The following is a 25,505-nucleotide window of genomic DNA, read 5'->3' as shown; positions in this document are numbered from 1 at the left end:
GCATTAGTTTATTTTCTACAAGCCATGAACTTAGGTGATGAAATGTACTATTTGAAAACAGGGCAGTGGTCACATAACATCCTTTACTACCAAGCTAGTGTCATCAGCAAACAGAAATATTTTAGAGTTGCCCGTAATACTAGAGGGCACATCATTTATATAAATAAGGAACAGGAGTAGCCCCAACACTGATCCCTGGGGTACCCCCCACTTGACTGTATCTCACACAGACCCCACATTACAGCGATACTCAACACTATGAATAGTGACCTTCTGCTGTCTGTTGCTAAAGTAAGAGGTGAACCAATTGTGAGCTACTTTCCATATTCCGTAATGGTCCAACTTCTGGAGCAATATTTTGTGATAAACACAATCAAACATATTAGTTAAATCAAAAAATATGCCTAGTATTCGAAACCTTTTGTTTAACCCATCCTGTACCTCACAGAGAAAAGAGAATATAGTATTTTCAGTTGTTAAAAGACTTCTAAAGCCGAACTGTACATTTGATAGCAAATCGTTTGATGAAAAATGATCAATTATCCTTACATACACAGTCTTTTCAATAACTTTAGCAGACACTGATGGCATAGAAATAGGTCTCAAGTTGTCTACATTATCCCTTTCTCCCTTTTTATAAATCAGCTTTACTACTACCACTTCACAATAATGTAGTTGCTTTTTAAACAGGTCCACAAACAGTGAACATGAAGTGGCCTCCTTAGGACAACATTCTCCTACTCAAGTCTGAGTGAAAGAACTTCCTTTACTTACTATCTGAAGATTCTGAAGAAATGATGCAGCAAAAAGAACTATGAAAAGACAGGGAAACATCCCTACAAGCTCTCTGCTGGAGCTGCTCACAAATATTACATTTCTAAGTGGTACTGTTGGCCATATAAAGTTAGAAAAAGTCACTTACCAGATGTCAGTTGTGTGGGAAAGCCTGTTGTATAAACATCTCCAGTACGATTAGGCTATCTACGACGGAATGATGCTCCAGTGCCTTTCCTACATGACTAGTGATAATCACATGGAGAAGTTCAGTCATTCTGGGTTCATGAGGGACGTTAGTTTTGCAACTGACTACGATTCTTGAAAATCTACAGCATCCCAGATTTAGCCGAACAAGGTGATGTACTTTTGTAGATGACCTTGAAAGATGCTGCATTATGGGGTAATGCACTTTATAAGTAACTGAAGCCCCACATATTGTCTACCATGCAAACACAATATTGGCTGCAAACAGCAACAGGAGGCAGGACTGCAGGCATCCTGTGGCGAGCACAGCATGAGGCTACAGAGTGTGGTTAAACTGCTCAGTTGACGAGTAACACACAACAGCGGTACACTGCTAGTGGTGTTGATACAAAGCAGAGCAATGGCAAAAATAAACAAATACTGAATTATATTTACAACGACAATTGCTGCAGTCGATATTTCGTCATAAAGGAACCAAAGAAATTTCACAGTGTGAGAAGGAAGTGGTAGATTAAATATTAGCATTTCTACAAGATGAGCCGATGAAATGCACCTGTTATATACACTCGACAGTGCGGACAATGTACATGAGGAATCTGATGATGACAATACGTGCTTCACAAGTGAAAGTAATGTTGAAAAAGGCATTGAGCCATGTAGTTCGTCATCCTTGCTGGACAGGGAGCTGTGAACCCCTTCTCGAGTAAAACATAGTAAAGGACAATGATTGTACAAGGAGAGGGTACTACACATAATTACATAGATGGAAGATCATCTGCATGTAGGTTATTAAAAAAAAATATGACCACATTTCAAATAAGTATGCAGCAATATGACCATGTAGTGCATAAGAAAAACTATGAATATTCAATGGAGGATGAAGTGCATTTGTTTCAAAAGCTAGTGTTTGCACGTTTCAACGATGCTCGATACAGTTTACAGGATGTGCGTGACAGTGACCTACTATGTTATGCACATCGAATTGTGTACACAGATTACAGTGGCTTTGAGGAAAGCAGAGGATGGTTGCATAACGTCAAACAGTGCTATGGAATTGGAAGGCAAACAATAACGAAATTTCAAACAAAGAGTCAACTTGATGATTCACAATAAACTGATGAATCTGACAAAATTCGTAGATGGGATAAAAAAATTTATCCCATCATTCAGTAAGGACCTTTTTTTTTCAACTCCAACAAATTGGGATTTGTAAAGGAAAAGCATGTGAAAAGAAGGTCCTGGAAGCTATAGGTACCAAAAAAATTGTATTGAGATAAACTATCATTAATGCCTCAACATATTCATTTACAATTATGCCAACTGTAAATATGAATGGCAAACTCACTGGAAAGTTACTTATTGTGCTCCAAGAAGTTGCAGGTGCTCTGCTCCCTATGATTCTTTCTCGCATGCGTTATCTTGCAAGAGAAGTAGGAATATTTATGTCACAACAAGCAAGGGTGGGAAAATGGGGGTAAGAGAACTACAACTATGGTATGGGCACTGCTTTTGGCCAATAGCTGGTCAAAATAACTTATTTTTGTTTGATTCCTGGTCTTCATATAAAAATCATACTCCTTTACAAACTATCCCTCCAGTAAAGTGTGTGACATCGCGATTTGTACCACCTGGAACTACTGGACAAATTCAGCCTGTGGATGTTTGTTTTTCTGTGCCTATAAAACATATTATCTTATTCACTGCAGCTATGCCTTGAGGGCTAACCAGTTTCACAATGAGCTCCACAACAGACAGTTTTGCATTTGGCTGAACACAATCACATTTCAACAGTTCTCATCACCAATATGATTCTATATGCATTCTTTAACAGTGGATACCTAGCAGAATGTCTTGCACAGTTTTAGCTCCCAAGGCATTCGCCTTCAATCATGATGGTGTGAAGTTTTGTAATCACAATGGCACACCACTTTTCATTCACTGTTCGTAGTGCAAGTTAACAGTTTGTTTTGAACATTTCTTGAATGTCAACAATGTCTGTCATCCCACAGAAGATTAATCTCTGCATCCCCTGGACAGTCATTTTCTGTCACACTCCTGATGCACTTAGTGAGTCATTAGCAGCTAATACTTTTCCTGTTATAATTGTTAACACAACACTTTGAAATGAGCATTACTAAAGACAGAACTCAAGGGGTTCCTTGTGAGATGAGACAGCTGTTAAGTCCTCCTCCTCTCTCTCATACATATTCCAAGTGTCCCTCTCACCAACAAATTGTGGAAGCAGAAGTCTGGATCCTGGCAGGTAGCAGTGGTCACTAATCCTGACATAGCACTTGGAATGTGACTCAAGCTGATCAGGAGAAATCCCTTATTGATGACACCACCATCTGTTCACCTCCAACCCACTCAGAAATCTAAATAGTCTTCCATTCTGTAGTCAACTTTGCAAAAAATTCATAGCGTCCAGAAACCGACACTATAAATATCTCTTTGACAGTTTATTCAAATTTCACCTTTGGTACTGTTGCCTTCAATACAAAGACTAATTTGATGCAGCTCTCCGCGCTAATGTTTCACATTCTACAATTTTTATCCGCTACTGCTTACTTTCAAGACCAAATCAACTATTCATTGATGCCTCTGGGCATGTTCTATAACCTATCCCTTCTTTTAGTCAAGCTGTGCCATTGATTCAATTCTGTGCCTCTTCGTTAGTGAGGGTGAAGGGATACAGCTGTTCCTGGTGCTGCTGTTGTCTTTAGTCTGAAGACAAATGAATGAAATAGCTGCACTCAAGTGTCTCCCTGTTCGGGTTAAGTACAGTTCATGATGTGTTTTAAGTACAGCTCATGATGTGTTCCTCCCCCTGGCCCCCTCTGCCAAATGCACAATGCAGTAGCACGATCAGCATCACTGTCAAGCAGTGCGCGCCGAGGTGCAAATGCAGAAGCGAATGTCTATGCATTGTGCTATTGAAATAGCTATACATTATACAACTTGTACATTAGGCAAACATTTAATAATTTTTAATGTGATTTGTGTTCACTGTTGTAAAAAAAAGAAGTTTCATCCCCTTCTTCACCCTATTAACAGTCATTTTAGAAAAAATAATCTGCGTTTTTCCTCAGAGTGTAAGTGGTAGGAGGAGAGGACAGGTTTGCTGAACAATAACAGGGGTGGAAACCTCGGAATAGGGATATAGGTATGGGAATGTCATAGGATTTGACAAGGATGTTACAAAGCTTAGGATGGTAGTGGAAGTTGACAGTGGGTGTTGTTGTTGTTGTTGTTATTGCGGTCTTCAGTCCTGAGACTGGTTTGATGCAGCTCTCCATGCTACTCTATCCTGTGCAAGTTTCTTCATCTCCCAGTACTTACTGAAACCTACATCCTTCTGCATCTGCTTAGTGTATTCATCTCTTGGTCTCCCTCTACGGTTTTTACCCTCCACGCTGCCCTCCAATGCTAAATTTGTGATCCCTTGATGCCTCAGAACATGCCCTACCAACCGGTCCCTTCTTCTTGTCAAGTTGTCCCACAAACTCCTCTTCTTCACAATCCTATTCAATACCTCCTCATTAGTTATGTGATCTACCCATCTAATCTTCAGCATTCTTCTGTAGCACCACATTTTGAAAGTTTCTATTCTCTTCTTGTCCAAACTATTTATCGTCCATGTTTCACTTCCATACATGGGTATACTCCATACAAATACTTTCAGAAACGACTTCCTGACACTTAAATCAATACTCGATGTTAACAAATTCCTCTTCTTCAGAAACGCTTTCCTTGCCATTGCCAGTCTACATTTTATATCCTCTCTACTTCGACCATCATCAGTTATTTTGCTCCCCAAATAGCAAAACTCCTTTACTACTTTAAGTGTCTCATTTCCTAATCTAATTCTCTCAGCATCACCCGACTTAATTCGACTACATTCCATGATCCTTGTTTTGCTTTTGTTGATGTTCATCTTATATCCTCCTTTCAATACACTGTCCATTCCGTTCAACTGCTCTTCCAAGTCCTTTGCTGTCTCTGACAATTACAATGTCATCGGCAAACCTCAAAGTTTTTATTTCTTCTCCATGGATTTTAATACCTACTCCGAACTTTTCTTTTGTTTCCTTTACTGCTTGCTCAATATACAGATTGAATAACATCGGCGAGAGGCTACAACCCTGTCTCACTCCCTTCCCAACCACTGCTTCCCTTTCATGCCCCTCGACTCTTATAACTGCCATCTACTTTCTGTACAAATTGTAAATAGTCTTTCGCTCCCTGTTTTTTACCCCTGCCACCTTTAGAATTTGAAAGAGAGTATTCCAGTCAACATTGTCAAAAGGTTTCTCTAAGCCTACAAATGCTAGAAACGTAGGTTTGCCTTTCCTTAATCTTTCTTCTAAGATAAGGCATAAGGTCAGTATTGCCTCACGTGTTCCAACATTTCTACAGAATCCAAACTGATCTTCCCTGAGGTCGACTTCTACCAGTTTTTCCATTCGTCTGTAAAGAATTCACATTAGTATTTTGCAGCTGTGACTTATTAAACTGATAGTTCGGTAATTTTCACATCTGTCAACACCTGCTTTGGTGGGATGATATTGTTTAAGGGTTTCAACTGAGACATTTGAGAATGACATATCCTTACCAGAGAATTGTACTGAGGCATTTGAGCTCTGGATGATGTTAGGTGACAAGGGGATGCTAACTTCACTATTCTCATTTCTCTCAACCCCCTTCTACTTCTCCTCTGTCCAATGATCTCAGGATTGAGTGTGGTGTAGTGCTTGCCAGTGTGTTACCTTTGACCTCTCCAATGCCCCCCTTCCCCCCCACAACAGCTGGACCTCTTGTATTCTGTGGTCTTCTCCTGCTTTCTATCTTCCCCCAGTCTATCCCTAATAGTTCCAAACTAGGATAGTTCTTTCTACTTTTGTGTGTGTTTGTCATCACTACTTGAATTTTGTCTACTGAAAATAAACGCCATCAACTGTTTCTCATTAAGTAAAAATATTCTTTGTGCCAGTTGTATCACATTACCTCAAATTTGCTCCATCTGTACGCCGAACATTTTCTAGTGCCAGGTGAACTTTGTATAAGATTCTGAATCGTTGGATGTGCAAATCCAAAGAAATCCGGGCCCCTGCCCTGGGTGTTGACCACATCAATTCCAACAGCCATATTGATGCGGCGTAATAGCAATGAGTGGCATTCACTTGCAGAGCTGCCAACAAGAGGGGCTCCTGGATCATTATCTGGCACAATTTCAAACCTGAAAAGACATTTAAAAAAACTGGATGTTACAAAATGATGAGAAACAAACCTATCTAACCTGAATGTCATCAGCACCAATACTTAATCTTTATTCTGTATAGTAAGATAGGAGGCAGCAACTGAATAAATAGTCCAATTTATGCAATACATTTAAAATAATATGGATTAAATTATGAGATAGAAATCTTGGAATGCATCACTGCACAGGGTGAACTAAATATTTAAGGCCAAAATAATGCACCTATGATAGATGATCCTAAACTTAGTGCAAGTTTATTGCTGACATAAGCAACTCACATCCAATTTAATAGCAACAGTTCAATGGGGCAACTCCAGTCTCAATACATGCATTACAAATGAATCAAGATCATTTAGTCCCACTGCTTGCAAAAGTTGCCTAATGTAGAAATGTAGGTGTGTAATTACTGCACCATCAGAACTTTCCACAATGTGGCTTTACACTGACAGCTTATTTTCCATCTTTGTAGCCACTCTTCTTCTGACTAAGACATGACTCTGTGGCTCAACAGTGGTCTTTGTTGGCTGACATAATTGCTAATTTGCTTGTCTAAATTCCCATGTGCCCAAGTAGCTGGCAGAGTAACACCTCCCACCCCTGATTTTAGAGGTTATATAGCTTGAAGAGCTTTCTGTAAATCAAAGCACACAAGGTATTTTGTAGTAGGAATATAATGCACCAGCTCCAATTTCCTAAGGATGACATGTAAGTCTGTATCAAACACATAAACAGATCTTCAGGATGAACTCAAGGAAAACACTTGAACAGTCAAGAAACACCCTACTTCAACCCATCAGCACACAGTGACACACTATTGTAGTGTTCATTTGCAGCTGCATAAAACAATGGAATAAAAAGACATACATGACAGCACACTGAATGTCAGAAAATCAAAAATAATCCTGGACCTCTTCAGTTACCTTCAAACCGCACTTAGAGTTATTATTCGTCATACACCAAATGCCACTAGTTCATACTCTGTATCGGCTGGGTCACTCATGGATAATTTGTGATAATCATAGTTCAGGGCTTTCCATTACCACTGCTGGAAAATAATTACAAGAAACAATAATATACACTCCTGGAAATGGAAAAAAGAACACATTGACACCGGTGTGTCAGACCCACCATACTTGCTCCGGACACTGCGAGAGGGCTGTACAAGCAATGATCACACGCACGGCACAGCGGACACACCAGGAACCGCGGTGTTGGCCGTCGAATGGCGCTAGCTGCGCAGCATTTGTGCACCGCCGCCGTCAGTGTCAGCCAGTTTGCCGTGGCATACGGAGCTCCATCGCAGTCTTTAACACTGGTAGCATGCCGCGACAGCGTGGACGTGAACCGTATGTGCAGTTGACGGACTTTGAGCGAGGGCGTATAGTGGGCATGCGGGAGGCCGGGTGGACGTACCGCCGAATTGCTCAACACGTGGGGCGTGAGGTCTCCACAGTACATCGATGTTGTCGCCAGTGGTCGGCGGAAGGTGCACGTGCCCGTCGACCTGGGACTGGGCCGCAGCGACGCACGGATGCACGCCAAGACCGTAGGATCCTACGCAGTGCCGTAGGGGACCGCACCGCCACTTCCCAGCAAATTAGGGACACTGTTGCTCCTGAGGTATCGGCGAGGACCATTCGCAACCGTCTCCATGAAGCTGGGCTACGGTCCCGCACACCGTTAGGCCGTCTTCCGCTCACGCCCCAACATCGTGCAGCCCGCCTCCAGTGGTGTCGCGACAGGCGTGAATGGAGGGACGAATGGAGACGTGTCGTCTTCAGCGATGAGAGTCGCTTCTGCCTTGGTGCCAATGATGGTCGTATGCGTGTTTGGCGCCGTGCAGGTGAGCGCCACAATCAGGACTGCATACGACCGAGGCACACAGGGCCAACACCCGGCATCATGGTGTGGGGAGCGATCTCCTACACTGGCCGTACACCACTGGTGATCGTCGAGGGGACACTGAATAGTGCACGGTACATCCAAACCATCATCGAACCCATCGTTCTACCATTCCTAGACCTGCAAGGGAACTTGCTGTTCCAACAGGACAATGCACGTCCGCATGTATCCTGTGCCACCCAACGTGCTCTAGAAGGTGTAAGTCAACTACCCTGGCCAGCAAGATCTCCGGATCTGTCCCCCATTGAGCATATTTGGGACTGGATGAAGCGTCGTCTCACGCGGTCTGCACGTCCACCACGAACGCTGGTCCAACTGAGGCGCCAGGTGGAAATGGCATGGCAAGCCGTTCAACAGGACTACATCCAGCATCTCTACGATCGTCTCCATGGGAGAATAGCAGCCTGCATTGCTGCGAAAGGTGGATATACACTGTACTAGTGCCGACATTGTGCATGCTCTGTTGCCTGTGTCTATGTGCCTGTGGTTCTGTCAGTGTGATCATGTGATGTATCTGACCCCAGGAATGTGTCAATAAAGTTTCCCCTTCCTGGGACAATGAATTCACGGTGTTCTTATTTCAATTTCCAGGAGTGTAGTTTCTAAAATTATCCTGAACAAAGCTGTTCAGGCCCACTTGGAAGAGACCTCATAAATTAAGCTTCTAAGTTTCCCTGGATAAAATCTACAAGCTACCTCCGACACTGATCACAATTTAGTAATGGCCAAGAGATGAATTCACATATGAAGGAGATTGGCCACGCAAAGTGGGCAGAGTCATAACAGTGGGTACCCTGGATTGCATCTACACAGATACAAGGAAGACAGGTCAGAAGAAGGAAACACACAACAGCAAGATGTCATGCCAAAATATGGTTCAGAGCTGACAATGACGTGTGCCAAGGTATGCCAAAGTGTAAAATACATCACATTATGAACTATAGATTATATAACACTATTTTCAAAAAAACTGTACAGTTAACTCCACATGGAATTATGGCAAACTTTGTATAAGGCACAATTTTCTGCCGCACTGCCACTGTCTACCTCTTTCATTGCATTAAATAATATCTGTTCACTAAATTTGAAAAATAAATATTAATATGTATATGAGTTCAAGTGGTTGACAACGTGCTAAAAAGAAAAAAACAAAAAATCACACTGAATACAATGCCTAGTAAAGCTCTGAGTTAAAACTTCCTCTGGGTTTATGATTATATAATGGATACAGATCTTTAATATGAAAAGGACAGATTGCTAATCACCACAAAGATGACACACTGAGTTGCAGACAGGCATAACAAAAAGACTGTTAAACACTGAGCATCCGGCTAAACTCTTCTTCAGAAAAGAAAACACATTCCAGAAATAAAACACACACCAGAAAGCACACCTCATGCACACATGACCATAATCCCCGGCTGCTCCAGCCAGGTGCAACTGTTGTGTTTAATGAAAGTAGCAATCTGGAGTGGGACAGGGAAGTGGGAAGGACAGTAGAGTACGGGTGGGGGGGAGTCGGCTTAGTCTCTGGCAGAGCAGGGACTGAGCATGCAGGGCCTAGGTGGGGGCAGTACGAGGCTGCCAGATGCAGCATCGGAAGGCTCTGGGTGAGGGAGGTGGGAGGAAAATGGAGAGCAGAAAAGGAGAGGAGCAGAGAAAGGGAAAAGACCTGAGTGCGTTGGCAGAGAGCATCGCACAATGAGTGTCAAGGCAATAGGACAGAGAGGGCAGAATTTGTTGAGTGGAGAGTGTGGGGACAGTAGACTACCATTGATGAAGGATGGAGTACTTTTGAGTGTAGAGAATGTGGTGTGAGGATAATCCCCAACTGTGCAGTTCAGAAAAGCCGGTGGCAAAGGGAAGGATCCAGATGGTCCAGGTTGTGAAGCAGCCACTGAAATCAAGTATGTTATGTTCAGCTCCATGTTGTGCCACAGGGTTGTCCAATATGCTCTTGGTCACGCTTTGATTGTGGCCATTCACCCTGGTGGACAGCTGGTAGGTAGTCATACAATATAAAAAGCTGTTCCATGATTGCACCAGTGCTGCTATATGACATGGCTGCTTTCACAGGTGGTCCAGCCTGTGACAGCACTGGAATAGGAAGTGCTGGGTGGGTGGATTGAGCAGGTCATGCACCTGTTTCTTCCACAGGGATATAATCCCTGTGGCAAGGGATTGGGAGTGGCATAGGGATGAACTAGGATAATATGAACGTTGGGTGGGTGATGGCACATCACTTTTGGGAAAGACCTTGGGGTAGGAAGTCTCCATTTCAGGGCACAATGACAGATAATCGAGGTCCTGACAAAGGATGTAATTCATTTGTCCCAGTCCGGGATGGTAATGGGTGATAAGGGACGTGCTCCTTTGCAGCTAGTTCTTGGAGGCAGTGCGAGGATTGGGGGTATGTGGGGATATGGCACAGGATATATGTTTGCGGTCTATGTTTGGCGGATAGTGTCTATTTGTGAAGGCCTTTGTGAGACCTTCAGCACGCTGAGCAAGGGAGTTCTTGTCACTGCAGATAAACTGCGCTGTGTGACTAGTCTGTATGGGAGGGATTTTTGGTGTGGGAGGAATGGCAGCTGTCAAAATATGGGTGCTATTTGTGGCTGGTGGGTTTAATGTCGGCAGAGGTGTGGATAGAGTCATCAGAGAGGAGGGGGGGTCAATATCCAGGTAGGTGGCATGCTGGCTTGTGAGTTAAGGAGGATCAGGTGAAGCAGTTGGGAGGGAAGGTGTTGAAATTGTGAAAGAATGAGTATAGGGTTTCTTGACCACGAGTCCAGGTCATGAAGATATTATCATTGAACCTGAACCAGACCAGAGGTTTGGGGTTTTTGGGAGGCTAGGAAGATTTCCTCTAGATGGTCCCTAAACCAATTGGCATAGGAAAGTGCCATGCAGGTGCCCATGGTTACGCCAAAGATTTGTTTGTATATCTTCCCTAGATTTCCTCTAGATGGTCCCTAAACCAATTGGCATAGGAAAGTGCCATGCAGGTGCCCATGGTTACGCCAAAGATTTGTTTGTATATCTTCCCTTCAAAGGTGAAGTAGGAGTGGATTAGGACAAAGTTACTAAGGCATGTGAGAAATGAGGTAGGTGATTTGGAGTCTGAAAGACAGAGAGAAAGGTAGTATTCAATGGCAGCAACATTGTGGGCATGAGGGATGTTGGTGTAAAGGAAAGTGGAGTCAACAGCGATAAGTAGGGATCCAGGAGGTAAAGGGTGGGGTTGATGGAGTCTGTGAAGGAATTTGGTTGGTATCTTTGATGTGGGAGGCTAACTCTTTGGCAATCAGTTAGAGGTGTTGGTCAATGAGAGTCAAAATTCTTTCACTGGCAGCACAATAACCAGCCACAATTGGCATCCAGGATTGTTGGGTTTGTGGATTCTTGGGAGCAAGGAGAATGTGAGTGTGTGGGGTGTCACAGGGGTGAGGATGAAAATGGATTCACGAGCAGGGTTCTGGGAAGGGCCTACGGCTTTAAGTGGAGATTTGAGGTTATGTTTGACTTCTGGGATGGTACTACTCTGGCAGAGTTTAGAAGACAGACAACTGGTACAGGCCTTCCACCAGGTAGTCACTGTGATTCATAACACCAGTGGTGGAACCTTTTTCTGCAAATTGGATAATTAGGCCAAGACCTATTTTGAGGCTGTGTATGACTGTCCTTTCATCTGTGGAAAGGTTGGTTTTCTTAGGATGGGGCCTGCGGAAGGATGGACATCCTCCACTCCCAAAATTATTCCAGCCTCAACCTATGGTAACCTACTGTCCCCACACACTCCACCCAACAGTTTCTTCCCCCTCTCTCCTGTTACCTCCTTCCAATTCACATCCCCTCACCCTCATTGTGCAGTGCTCTTTGCTGATGCACCCACCTTCCTTTTCCCCTACTTTGCTCCTCTCCCTTTCCACTCCCTGTTTTCCTCCCCCCTCCTCCCTGTGCCTGGTAGCCTTGTCCTGCCACCATCACATCTCTGCATGCTCCGGCTGGCAGCAATGACTACTCTCCTCCCTCCTTCCAATTCACATCCCCTCACCCTCATTGTGCAGTGCTCTTTGCTGATGCACCCACCTTCCTTTTCCCCTACTTTGCTCCTCTCCCTTTCCACTCCCTGTTTTCCTCCCCCCTCCTCCCTGTGCCTGGTAGCCTTGTCCTGCCACCATCACATCTCTGCATGCTCCGGCTGGCAGCAATGACTACTCTCCTCCCTATTCATACCCTGCTAAACCACCCCATCCCCCGTCTTAGATGGGACTACTGTTTTTGTTCAGTGCAACAGTTGCATTCTGGCCAGGGCGACCAGAGATAGTGGTCACATGTGACTGAGGTGTATGTGCTTTTTTGTGAATGTTTTTTCCTTTTCTGGCTGGAAGCTCAATGTGTAACAGTCTTTTTGTAAAGCCTGTCTGCAACTAGATGTGTCATCTTTATTGTGATTAGCAATATATCCTTTTCATAATATTGTTGTTATTCCAACCTGGGCTTTCCACTGTTTGACATATGAAAGGAAACGAAATGTCGTGTGGCAAGGGCCTCCTGACAGATAGACCTGTTTGCCTGATGCAAGTTTTTTGAGGTGGCACCACTTTGGCGGCTTGCACGTTGATGAGGATGAAATGAGGAGGATGAAGACAACACAAACACTCAGTCCCTGAGTGGAGAAAATCTCCAACCCAGCTGGGAATCGAATCGGGCCTCCCCAGGCATTGTTTGACATATAAGTCTTTTTTACTTGTTGTTATTAAGCAGCATGGGTCAGAACATAAAGCTGGCAAACATGAGACACCCCATCAGGAACATGTAAAACACTTACATCGCGAAACAATAAGAGAAAATATAAGCTCAGATTCAATGGCAGTTACATCATCATCTTTACCTGGGTAATGTTCCTCCATCAAGAACCTTGCAAGTGTACACACATTTCTTTTCTGGGTCTAGAAGGCTCCCATAAACTCTTGTTGAGCAAAAACCCACAGGAAAAATGAACTCTTCTGTATGATAATCAGGTCTATCAGACACAACCTGCAAAATTAAACAACAGTACACAGTGTTATCTGCCACTAAAAAGTTTTAAAACTAATATCCGTAACTATAAAAGAGTAGTATCAATAATAATGAAATCATTTGGTAACTTTTTTTACCACACTGCTAATTATTTTCGTACCCTGTGAATGTTACAGTCGTTAAGGTAACTATGTTGAAGCAGACTGGGAAGAGAAATTGACAGTGATCCTCTTGAAGAAGGCATTCAACATTCCTCTGCTACAGCAAAGGGAAATTATGGAAAATCTAAATCAGAAAGACTGGCTGGAGATTTGAACACCACTCATCCAAATTGTAAGTCCTGATAACAGATGGAACATAAGCTCTAAAAGCTAAGAATGGATGAAGTAGCTGGTATTGGTCTTAATGACTATATCAGCCCAGTATTTAATATGAATGATTTACGGAAAACATGAAATGCAAGTTTTCTGTTTTACACTGAAGAGCCACAGAAACTGGTACACCTGCCTAATATCCTAATATCGCATAGGGTGCCCGCAAGCACACAGAAGTGCCGCAACACGATGTGGCATGGACTTGACTAATGTCTGAAGTAGTGCTGGAGGGAACTGACACCGTGAATCCTGCAAAGCTGTCCATAAATCCATAAAAGTGTGATGGGGTGGAATGTCTTCTGAACAGCACGTTGCAAGGCACCCCAGATATGCTCAATAATGTTCATGTCTGGGGAGTCTGGTGGCCAGCGGAAGTATTTAAACTCAGAAGTGTATTCCTGGAGCCACTCTATAGCTATTCTGGACATATGGGGTGTCGCATTATCCTGCTGGAACTGTCCAAGTCCGTAGGAATGCACAATGGATATGAATGGATGCAGGTGATCAGACAGGATGCTTATATACCTGTCAGAGTCATATCTAGACGTACGAGGGATCCCATATGACTCCAGTTGCACATGTCCCACATCATTACAGAATCTCCACCAGCTTCAACAGTCCCCTGCTGACATGCAGGGTCCATGGATTCATGAGGTTGTCTCCATACCCATACATGTCCATCTGCTCGATACAATCTGAAACAAGACTTGTCCGACCAGGCAACTTGTTTCCAGTCATCAACAGTCCAATGTCAGTGTTTACAGTCCCAGGCGAGGCATAAAGCTTTGTTTCGTGCAGCCATCAAGGGGACACGAGTGGGCCTTTGGCTCCGAAAGCCTATATCAATGATGTTTCATTGAATGGTTTGCACGGTGACACTTGCTGATGGCCCAGCACTGAAACCTGCAGCAATTTGCAGAAGGGTTGCACTTCTGTCACGTGAAATGATTCTCTTCAGTCGTCATTCGTCCAGTTCTTGCAGGATCTTTTTCTGGCCACAGTGATGCTGAAGATTTGATGTTTTACTGGATTCCTGATATTCACAGTACACTCGTGAAAAACCCCACTTCATCACTACCTCAGACATGATGTGTCCCATTGCTTGAGTGCCGACTATAACAACATTTTCAGACTCACTTAAAGCTTGATAACCTGCCATTATAGCAGCAGTAACTGATCTTACAACTGTACCAGACACTAGTTGTCTTATATAGGCATTACCAAATGCAGCGCCATATCGTGCCTGTTTATGTATCTGTGTATATGAATATGCATACCTGTACCAGTTTCTTTGGTGCTTCAGTGTATGAAACAATTAGGAGGGTTGACTGAAAAGTAATGCCTCCACCTTTGTAACTCTTCAACTGGTACTGGCTTGTTCCATAGCCTCTTCTATACAGCTCCAGTTGGCGAGAAGGCTAAGCATTGAACAGTTGTGTTGTTACAGTGTAAAGTATGGAACCCTGCACAGATGGTCAGTCAGCGTGATTTAAGCAATGTGCAGTTGTTGAATTCTTGATAGCAGAAGGTGGCACCCCCAAAGGAGATTCATCACAGAATGAAAGCAGTTTATGGTGATTATGTTGATGTGAGTACTGTATGTCGTTGGGCGAGTAAGTTTAAAAATGTTGAGGCGGGAACATCTGACAGAGTGACAAACAAAGAGTTGGACATCCTGTGACAAAAACCACCGAGTTTCACAAGCAAAATGTTGACAGACTGATTCAGGACGATTGTTGTATCACTCAGAGACAAATTGCAAGCACAATTGGCATTTCACAAGAATGTGTAGGTCACATTATTGCTTTGTTTGGCCTTCAGAAGATCTGTGGGTAATACTGACTCCTGAAATGAAAGCACACAGACTTGAAATTTGCCAGGAACTCCTATCGCATTACGAGAATGAAGGTGATGCCTTTCTCCATTCAACAGTGACACGAGATGAAATGTGGGTACACCAGTATGACCCGGAGACGAAACGTCAGTCTATGGAATATCGATACAAAGACTTGCCCCAGAAAAAGATATTCAAGATGCATCCCTCAGCTGGAAAAATCATGGCCACAGTGTTCTGGGATGCAGACGGTGTCATCCATATTGATTTCCTTGATCGTGGAACAATAATAAATTCAGAGCATTGCATCATAATGCTGAAAACTCTGAAACGACGGCTAACAAGGGTCTGAAAGGAAAAGAGAGATGTTTTCCTGCAGCATGACAATGCCAAACCACACACTTCATGTGTCACCACAGCAGAACTTCAGAAACTGAATCTCACCACCATACGGCATTCTCCATACAGTCCAGATTCAGCACCGTCTGATTTCCATCTGTTCCCAATAATGAAAGATGATCTGCGAGGACATCATTAGGCTTCTGATGAAGACATTGAGGGAACTGTGAGACTGTGGTTGCAGAAACAGAGTGTCGACTTTTTCCGCGATGGCTTCAGAAAATTTGTTCATTGTTGGCAGAAATGTATTCAATTGGCTGCTGATTATGTGGAAAAGTTAATATTGGTAATTAAAGATCACATTCTAAGGATTATTTCTGTGTTTGATTTATTAAAATATTCCCATCCAAACCCAATTAACAAAGGTGGAGGCATTACTTTTCATTCAACCCTCGTATTTATGAAAAAGTAATCGTGCTGCATTGCTAAACAGAGATATCCACAACTGTAACACAAGAAATAAAAATTATTATCATATTGAAAGAAATCAGCTGACAAAGAGCCTATAAAAACAAGATGTCTTCTATACAACAGTTTTCCAATCTATATAAAGATAACAGGAAACGTGTGCTCTAAAAAAAATTGCTACTTCATTAAAACCTGTGCATATAGTGTTAATGAACACCTTGAAGCAAAAAATTATGGTAATTTTTCATATGTAACTCTGCAAATATGCAAAAAACTTTCAGAAAGCATAAAGTGATTTTAATCTTTGGTAATTATGTATGTATAACAGCTTTTTTTTAGATGCTTCTTTTTCATAGGCTATTTTTGGAGAAATAAGTCATTATTTTACTCATATATGGATGCAGTTATGTTTTGAAACTTGTAATTTTTCAAACTTCATGTAAGCTTGTCCAATAACACTGTACAGAATGGTCCATGGATACAAATACATACAGCAAATAAATATTCTGCTGACAGTAATACAAACAGCAGATGCAATGGCTAAAGACCATCCTTTATGGGATATCTGGAAGTACACATAAAAAGGGTGGCCACTGGTTTCCTACTAAGACAGCAAGTGGCCAAAAGCCTGTTCTCAGTCCATCACCAGCATAAAGTGTGCCAAAGACTATACTTCTGTTACCAGTGACCCTGAAGTTGACTAGATGATTATCCCTGATGCTCTTAAGTCAGAGTGTTAGAACTCCTACTTCAGTGACATCAAAGCGTGTCCAGAGCCAAACAGCTTGCATGCCAGTACGTATACTAGCACAGTATACCTATTGACATCACCAAGATAGTTGTGAGCTGCCAGGTGAGCACTACATCCGAACCAGCATCAAATCAGCAGTTCATCGCCACCACCATAGTGTCCCTAGGGCTGACTCAAGGTAGGTTTTACTGGACCATTTCAACAAAGTAAGTGGATGGCGGTAACAGATGTCTATTCACATCTATCTGGGACAAATGCCCACACCTCAGGAGAAGCCGCCACTAGGTGTTAGCTCATTTATTTGCAATGAGCTACAATTCTGATCTCAAACCATTTTTAACTTATGTGCCCTCAATGGCATACAGCATCATCTATCTGCTCGATCTACTCCCTTTCAATGGTCCAGCAGAACATCTGTTACAGATACATATGGTCCAGGTTAAGAATAGGGGGACAGCACAGACCATGTTATTAAGAATGTATCATACTACACCCATCAATGCAAAACCTCTCTGGCTCCCTGGCACCATCAGCAATTTTTAGAGTAAATCAATGACCACTGAAAAAAACAGAGGTGGGAATGGTTTGGAAATACATCAACCACATGTGCTACTGAAGGGTTTTGATGCCTGATGAGTCAATGTGCCACTGCCAGCAACAAGACAATGACAATGACCACCACCAGCAGCAGCAGCAGCAGCACCACCACCACCACCGCCACCACCAACAGCTACAGAGCCAGACTTAAATGCCAAACCATCAGCTCCAGAACCACGGAAGTTTTTTTGTGCCCGGACATGGAAATGGCTTGATAGAAGAGACCGTGGACATCATCGGTTAAGGTGCTCTGCCATAAGGAGCAGTAACTACGCACATGTGACTGCCAGATGTGCAAGGAAGCTGTGAGGAGAATTACAAAAACAGCAATATAATCAACCATAAATAGAAATGGAAATCAGTTCTCTTTGGACAGCCATTTCAAGCAGGTCATCGCCAGCTACACTACGTCACTGTCTTTCCACCCCACGGCTGCCAGCCTCCGAGTGCGACATTGCTCCACTGCACTAGATTCGGCTGAATTTCCACCCAGATGTACTGTCACGGTATGTTGACCCTGTAAGTTATACTTAACTATGGGTGGTAGACTCAGAAACATTTCCCCTGCATATCTGTGGCCTGTGTCTTGTAATGTTTGTTTTAGAAGCTTGCTGATTTGATGTGATTTATGAGATTATTTTTTTCTGTCCATAATAAGATCGCAAATCAGTCTCTCTATTGTAAGGTGTTTATATGCATCCCTTGTTCAGTTTCTTTTCTAGGTATTAAAAGTGTGAGACTGTCATCCTTATCTTTCCAAAGGAATTTTAAGCACTTTCTGTACTATGAGCATGAACTATTTTTTTGAGTTACAAATGTATCATTAATCCATACTAAGATCATACTGTATTATATTGTAAATTCAGTTCCACAATTAGTTTATTACTTTCTTTCATTTCCCAACTGCTACATCCACGAATAGGGCCAAACTTTGAATGCAATGCCCTCATATGACACCAGCTATTTTACTTCTAATCAGCCTAAACTGTGACCTTTCAAATGATGGTTTGTATTTTAGGGGCAGTGGTAGTGGTATAAAAAGTCAAAATTTCATGAAAATTTTCCAACAACTGTTACATTTTGTCAACAATCCTGCAGTATCTTTACAAACATTTGATTTCGAGCTCTTACTATGGTTCAGCTCTTTATCACTGATCTTTTTTGTGCATGTGCCATGTTCCAAATAGCTGCCATATTTTTGTGTCAACAACTTTTTGAAATTGCACTGCAAAAACACATTTCTCACAAATTTAGCCAAGGTAAGTACAGAAATATATTACATTTCTGAAATGTAACTGAACTTACTTAACAAAAGGCATTTACTGTTAGTGTTAATATAAACAGACAGCATCATTCCAATTGTAAATACATATCAGATCACATCAATGATGAGATAGTCATCTCTTCAAGAATAACCATTCAGATATTTGTTGTTTCATATTACAGTTTCTGGTCACTCACATACATTCCTCCATCATTTAACCAACGAGAAATCACACGTTCAACTTTGAACCTCAACCAACATGCAGCTAAACACACATGTCTAATACACTTCCTCTGTTTTGCACAAAATAATCTCTTGGCTCTAAGCTGAAGAAGTATGGGACTCTAATCGTACAGGAACCATGTGACAGATTTTTTTCCATCATTTCAAATATCCCTTAACTCTAGCGAGGATAGTCATAGGTATGCCATTACCTTTTTGAACTTATAGCTTGTAATCTAAGAAGAGAAAGCATTCTGATCTCGCTCTTAAACCTGGGGATGATTTGTGCACCTCCAAATAGTTGTCACGCTGTTTCTTTGGTACACTGCATACAGAAAACATTTGACTGGATGGAGAAATGCTGTTTGGTGTAGGTTGATAAAACCAGAAAAAACATCAGATGGTTCCAATGGGGATTCAGAAGATTGTGGTTAAATCATTTTAACCTGATTCAGCTGGAAGCAGCAACCCAGATGTAATGTTAACTGAATCTTCCATCGGTTCTTGGTAGAACAACATTATAATCAATAAAAAGCACCAGTTTGCTTTTGTTCTACATTTTTACTTTTATTGTGTTAACCAATTTTTGGCTTACAAGGCCATCTTCAAATATTTAATGTCTGAAGATGGCCTTTTAACCCGAAAACCGGTTAAAACAAAAAAAGTAATACTGTAGAACAAAAGCAAACTGGTGCTTTTCATTTATTAAGATGTAATGTTCCTACACAAGCAACACTTTAGCTGCCTTTTTCCTTATTGCAAAAAGCTTGTAATATAGGGTAGCTAAATTAAAACTGGACTGAAATGTGATTTGGCATTTCATGACAGCATAATGTAACAATTAGAATGGTCAGTGGTGACCACCTCCAGAATCTTCTGTTAAGAGCAGTTCTCCTCTTGTTGATTAACTGAAACACACAACTCATGTCAGCTTTGCAAATATTCCCTGAGCCAGGTTTACTTTGGCCACTCTTCACAGCAGGTATTCAGCACTTTTACTGCAACTACTCACAGAACCCTCCCCCTATTACAGGGTGGGGAACCCTTAAAAGCAGTTTGTATCACATTCATGAGCCCTGAAGCTGAGTCAAGAATTCAGTTCTCTGAGGCATAATGTTCCACCATCGCTTATCTTGCTCACTGAAATATGTCTACAGTTTGCTATAATAAATGGCTAGCAGTGCTGCCCAATTATCAGATTGGTAACCTTGGGTTTACCAAACCTATAGTGAGTCCAGGCTGAGAAGAGTAACCTGAAAAGCTTACCAATTACAGTGACCCTGGGACCACACATAAATTTGTAATATGCAACAACTTGGATCAAGATTACATCTTGCCCCTTTTCCTCTATAATTACTGGCAACTATTGTTTCTCATATCTGTTCAAGCTGTTCCTACTTCACCTATTACCATGCAGATAATCCTCTCCTAGTTCTCATAATAACGAGCTGTAGTTCAACCTCCACATCAGAATTTAAAGTATATAATATGTAAACTAATACTCATGTACATGATACATTAGCTTGATTCTATGCCAAAAGAATCCAAACACTAATAAATCTAAAGAATAATTGAAATTGACAAGTTATTTACCTCACCCAAACTATGCACTGTGAGTCCTCCGAGAACTATTGGAAACACTGGTCTTCCTGTCATATCTAATGGAATAGGTTGTACAATCTTTTTTGTTTTGTTCAAACTTGACTTCTTTTGCTTCAGACTGCCCTTCCAGCTCTCTGCAGTAGTAAAGAAATAACTTGTAAATTAATTACATTAAACCAGCACAGGTTATGAATTATGATGTGATCAGCTGAATTCTCATTACCAATAATTTCTAAGGATTTCTTCTTTCCTGAGATTTTTTTCCCAGAGGTGTTTGTTTCTAGAGCAGGAGAAGGTGAATTCACACCTGAAGTCTGAGTTTTTGGAGCTTGTACTTGACTGTCAGCTTCTGAAATAAGAAGAGCAATTTAAACTTTGAATGCTCAGTCCTTTGCAGTTGATATTCTAATTGTAATAACATAAAAATAATTTTAATGGCTTATAAACTCCACACTCCTAACAACAAAGAGGAAAAAAAAGAGCCACTGATATTGTTTTCTCAACTAATTCTGTACACAATGAGGAAGATAGATGGGCACACAAATGTGAAGTGCAAACATCAAAAGATAGGATGATCATATTATTCACATCTGTGTCACAAGTAGTTCCAGTTCACTGTTTCTCAATCCCTTCACTGAAATTCCATATTTGTGCTGAGATGAAGAACAAGGTAAAAATATTTGACAACATGGCAACTTCTACTTTGGGAAATATGGGTCTTCAAATACGGCATGTATGTGCATATTATTTCAAGCAAATGTATGCATTTTGCCAAATAATACCTCATTTATGGCTCTTGTGAATCTGATGCTCATTGTTTATTACATGGTACTAATTCCTCTACAAAATGGCTCTGAGCACTATGGGACTCAACTGCTGAGGTCATTAGTCCCCTAGAACTTAGAACTAGTTAAACCTAACTAACCTAAGGACATCACAAACATCCATGCCCGAGGCAGGATTCGAACCTGCGACCGTAGCGGTCTTGCGGTTCCAGGCTGCAGCGCCTTTAACCGCACGGCCACTTCGGCCGGCAATTCCTCTACAATCTGTGGTTCTGTAGCCCTCGCATCTGTTAACCTTCAAAAACAGACTGTAACCAAATGCAGTTTTTTACAGATATATGGCCTTGTGTGAGGTATTACATTACATTACATTAACATCACATTGGCCCCATTGCTTGGATCCTGTGGAGATGGATCTCTAGAATATGGAGAGAAGTCAAAGTTGTAATTTTATTTAAGTGCAATACAACTAAATGACTTAAAATTATGAAGTGCTAGTCTGTTACAGAGGTAATGTTCATTACAAAGTAATCTAAAACATCAATTTTCAGAGTTCCTGTGAAGATACAATTTAGTGGAGTAAGTTTAACCCAAACATAGTTTTATACTCCATCATATTATTTACACAACATTTAATATGCTCTGACAGTTTCAGTATAGATATTTTCACATTCTACAGATCACAACTGTAGCTTCTCACTACAATGGGAAATGGGTCAGTTTTATAGTTATAATACACTTTCTCAGCAAAACAATACTGCAAAATGCTGACAATTTAAATGGTTGTATTCTATGCCTAAATATATGCTCTACAAACCACTCAGAAGTGCATGGCAGAGGGTACTCATCATTGTACCACATGTTGTAGTTTCTTCACATTCCAATCATCTATAGAGGAAGTATGATCACCCGAATGCCTCTCTGCATGCTTTACTTATCCTAACTCTGCCTTTGCAGTCCCTGCAGGGGAGTAGATAGGGGACTGACAGATATTTCTAAATTCTTCACATATCTGTTCTTGAAACGGTATAAGTATACTTTTGTGGGATAACTGGTGTCTTATCTTTGAGACTCTACAAATTCAGATTCCGTGACTCTTTTGTGAGTGGAAAAAAAAAACTCCCTTCTTTGTAGATGTACAGTGTGTCCTTTTAGTCCTATATGATACGAGTCCCACACACTCGAGCAGCATTCTAGGGTGGCACGCACGAGTGATCTGTAAGTAGTCTCCTCTGTAGAGTGACTGGATGTTAAGAGGATCCTGTCAAAGAACTGGTCTGTCACCTGTGTTACTTACAATTGAGCCTATGTGACTGTTCCATTTTGTATCCCTATGTAACTGTTACACGTAAGTATTTGTATGATTTGACTGATTCCAGGTGTGATTCACCAGACGTATAGTGACATAAGTGGATAAGTTTAACGTAGGCATTTGTCCAAGGGAATTAGCCAGCCCATCAAATAGCAGGACCAACATGTCAATGGGTGGGGGAGATGGGGGAATAATAGATACACCTCACCCATAAAGTTAATGACTTACAATTGCAGAACCCAATGGGTTCTCACTATATGTGAAGGAGCCAAGACTCTCAGAACACGGAAGACTCCTATGCTAGGATGTGTGAGACATGTATATACTGTACGGAAGGTAAGGGTTTAACAACCTGCTCATGAAGATATCATTAGAGGCACAACAGAACTCAGGTTAGGGAAGGAAATGAATGTGTCTTTTTAAAGTAACCATATCTTAAGCAAAATTGTGGTAAACCCAAATCCAGGTGGGCAAATGAGGTTTTGAACCATCATCCTCCCAAGTGTGCGAGACCAACGTCTTATGTCTGAGGCATGCTACTCTGCAAAGCTGAAGGAGTCTGACACTGCTGTATGAAAGAGTTACAAATTTCAGAGGACTGATGATCCCAAACAGGAGAATGCCAAAGGTAGTGCAGCCATATTAATCAACAATGAACACCACTGCTTCCATCTCCTTCTCAACAACAGAATGTAAGAAGTAACTGCAATAGTACATCTGCCATAAATGAGGAGAAAAATATCCACATACAGTGCGGACTCTGTAATATGGCAGTCAGTCTTGAATGTAAACAGATGGGCACTCGGACAGACAAGGAGAGAGGAACAGTGTGACGGGAGGAGCCCTGGTGGCAGCTCACAGGCCTGGCATACAATGTCCTTGTACAGTGCTTCTGCAAAAGCAGAACTGACACTTAGGCAGAGACCATGACTTCTGGTGTCACGAGAGTCACATTTTAAAATAAGAAAAGAAAATGATAAGCAATGTTCATCTCAATACAAAGTGGAGTAAGCAAAGCATTTAGTAATGGTTATGGCGAATTTGCTTACTGAGGTCAATAGTGTCGTAAATGAGGTAGTTCGGGCCCAAGCTCTACGAGTACCTTATGTGACCACAGTTCAAAACATCCTCTCAACACAAAAACTGCCATGTTAAAGTGACTGCATTATACCTGCCTCCTTACACATCTGTAGATATCATTTGTCATCAGACAGCTATCTAATCAACAGCTTCTTTAGGGAAACAGTATTGCACACAACAAGATGGGATTCGGTTACAACCTGTACTGGGATAGAGCAGTTGGGAGTCTCATTAAGGCAGAAACTTTATTTTTTCTGTACACAGGACAGAGCACACGCTTTCCACTGCTGCACGGTTATTTCCCACAATCGATCTCCCAATACATTCTCCTCATCCTCTCAGACACTGCTACACTGTTCGGCGAGATATGGTCAGTGACTTGCAGTCCCTATCTGGAAACATGTGAAAGACAGGCAGTGCCTAAAAGAGAGCTACCAAAATGGTGCTCTGGAAGTCTGATATCACGCTGTACAGAGAAATGACTGAGCTTGAGCATCCACAAATGGGTGGGTGACTTTACGTTTGTCATCTGCCTTGTCACTTATGCAATCATTCTAAGGACTTTCTGCTGGGAGTGAAGTACTTCTATGCAAGCTGGGATAGGGTACAAAAGTGGCTCTGGAAAGGTTCAAATGATGACAGATTCCCTACAAACTTGCAGCTTTTTGGGTATCGATGACCAAATACTGCTGAGCTATGAATAAGAGTAAGAAGATTTTGTGGTGTGAATTTCTGAACAACATTATTTGCTCCGCAAAGTAAAAAATATAAGACAAAATTTTAAGAGGATTTCTAAGATATGTGGAAGGCGCCTATGGAAGTGCACAGTGAAACTGAAGTCTCCAAACCAAACCTGAAGACATACTCCAAACAATGGCTGAAAATTTCTCAGGAAGTGACTACCTCTACCAGCCAGTACTCTGTTGCCTGCCATAACAGAAATTCGCTGAAAGGGGCAGGTGGAATTACAATTGCCTCTCCTCCACGTAGATCAGAAATTGGCATTATATGCAGCTAGTGGCAGAACACTAGGTCATGAAACATGCATCAGATGTTTCAAAACTTCCCATCAGATTAAAACTGTTTTGGACTAGGAATGCAACACAAAATATTACCACCTGAGCAAATTATCTGTATTTTAAACTAAGTCTTCAGATTTCTATGTTGTATGTGTCCCTAAGGGATATTTTCTTTCCTCTTGACAAGGATATGTACTGAAACATCATTTAGTAGCTGTGTTGTTACTATTGTGTCAAATTTGAAGCCACGAAGTTGCACTAAGTTATTTGATACAGTATTTTGCAAAAGCTGTTCTTCAGAAGAGACATTCAACAAATTAGTCTACCAACATTTCTTCTCATTTCACATTTTAGGAATGTCACGAATGGCAACACAAGATAGCTACTTTTCCACTTCCTGGGCAGAGCTGTACAGCGAGTTAATGCAGAGCTGGAAATGGTGTCAGCGAGCGCGAATGGGTGCATACTGAGTATTGAGAGATGGAGTTTCACTAGAAGTTGTCTGCAGTTTGATAGGACTGGAAAGATATGGTTGGCGGAGCCAATTAGTAAGAGTAAAGTGGATAGGGATGAAGCCACACATGGTAATTGGTAGGAGAACTATGCCTGTTTTAGATTAGATTATGAAAACAGGTTCCCCTGGGCAAAAAGTGTCATAAGCAGTTTAGAGAGTTATGCAAAAGATACACACGA

At 41.7% G+C, this 25,505-nt stretch overlaps 1 protein-coding gene across 1 annotated transcript in view; it reads right to left on the bottom strand.

Annotated features, from left to right (window-relative positions):
- The window catches only part of LOC126194834 (transforming growth factor beta regulator 1-like), a 78,728-nt gene that overhangs the window by 18,576 nt on the left and 34,647 nt on the right, over positions 1–25,505 (bottom strand). Inside the window, exons 3-6 of the mRNA XM_049933170.1 lie at positions 20,840–20,965; positions 20,608–20,750; positions 13,038–13,183; positions 5,986–6,217 (exon numbers count right to left, since the gene is read on the bottom strand). Coding sequence (XP_049789127.1) covers positions 5,986–6,217; positions 13,038–13,183; positions 20,608–20,750; positions 20,840–20,965 — 647 coding nt within the window. The remainder of the gene's footprint in view (positions 1–5,985; positions 6,218–13,037; positions 13,184–20,607; positions 20,751–20,839; positions 20,966–25,505) is intronic.

The sequence above is a fragment of the Schistocerca nitens genome, chromosome 7, assembly GCF_023898315.1.
Source record: "Schistocerca nitens isolate TAMUIC-IGC-003100 chromosome 7, iqSchNite1.1, whole genome shotgun sequence".
Classification (NCBI taxonomy): Eukaryota; Metazoa; Arthropoda; class Insecta; order Orthoptera; family Acrididae; genus Schistocerca; species Schistocerca nitens.
Note: the sequence above shows the minus strand (reverse complement) of the source record. Positions and strands in the feature narration are given on the sequence as shown.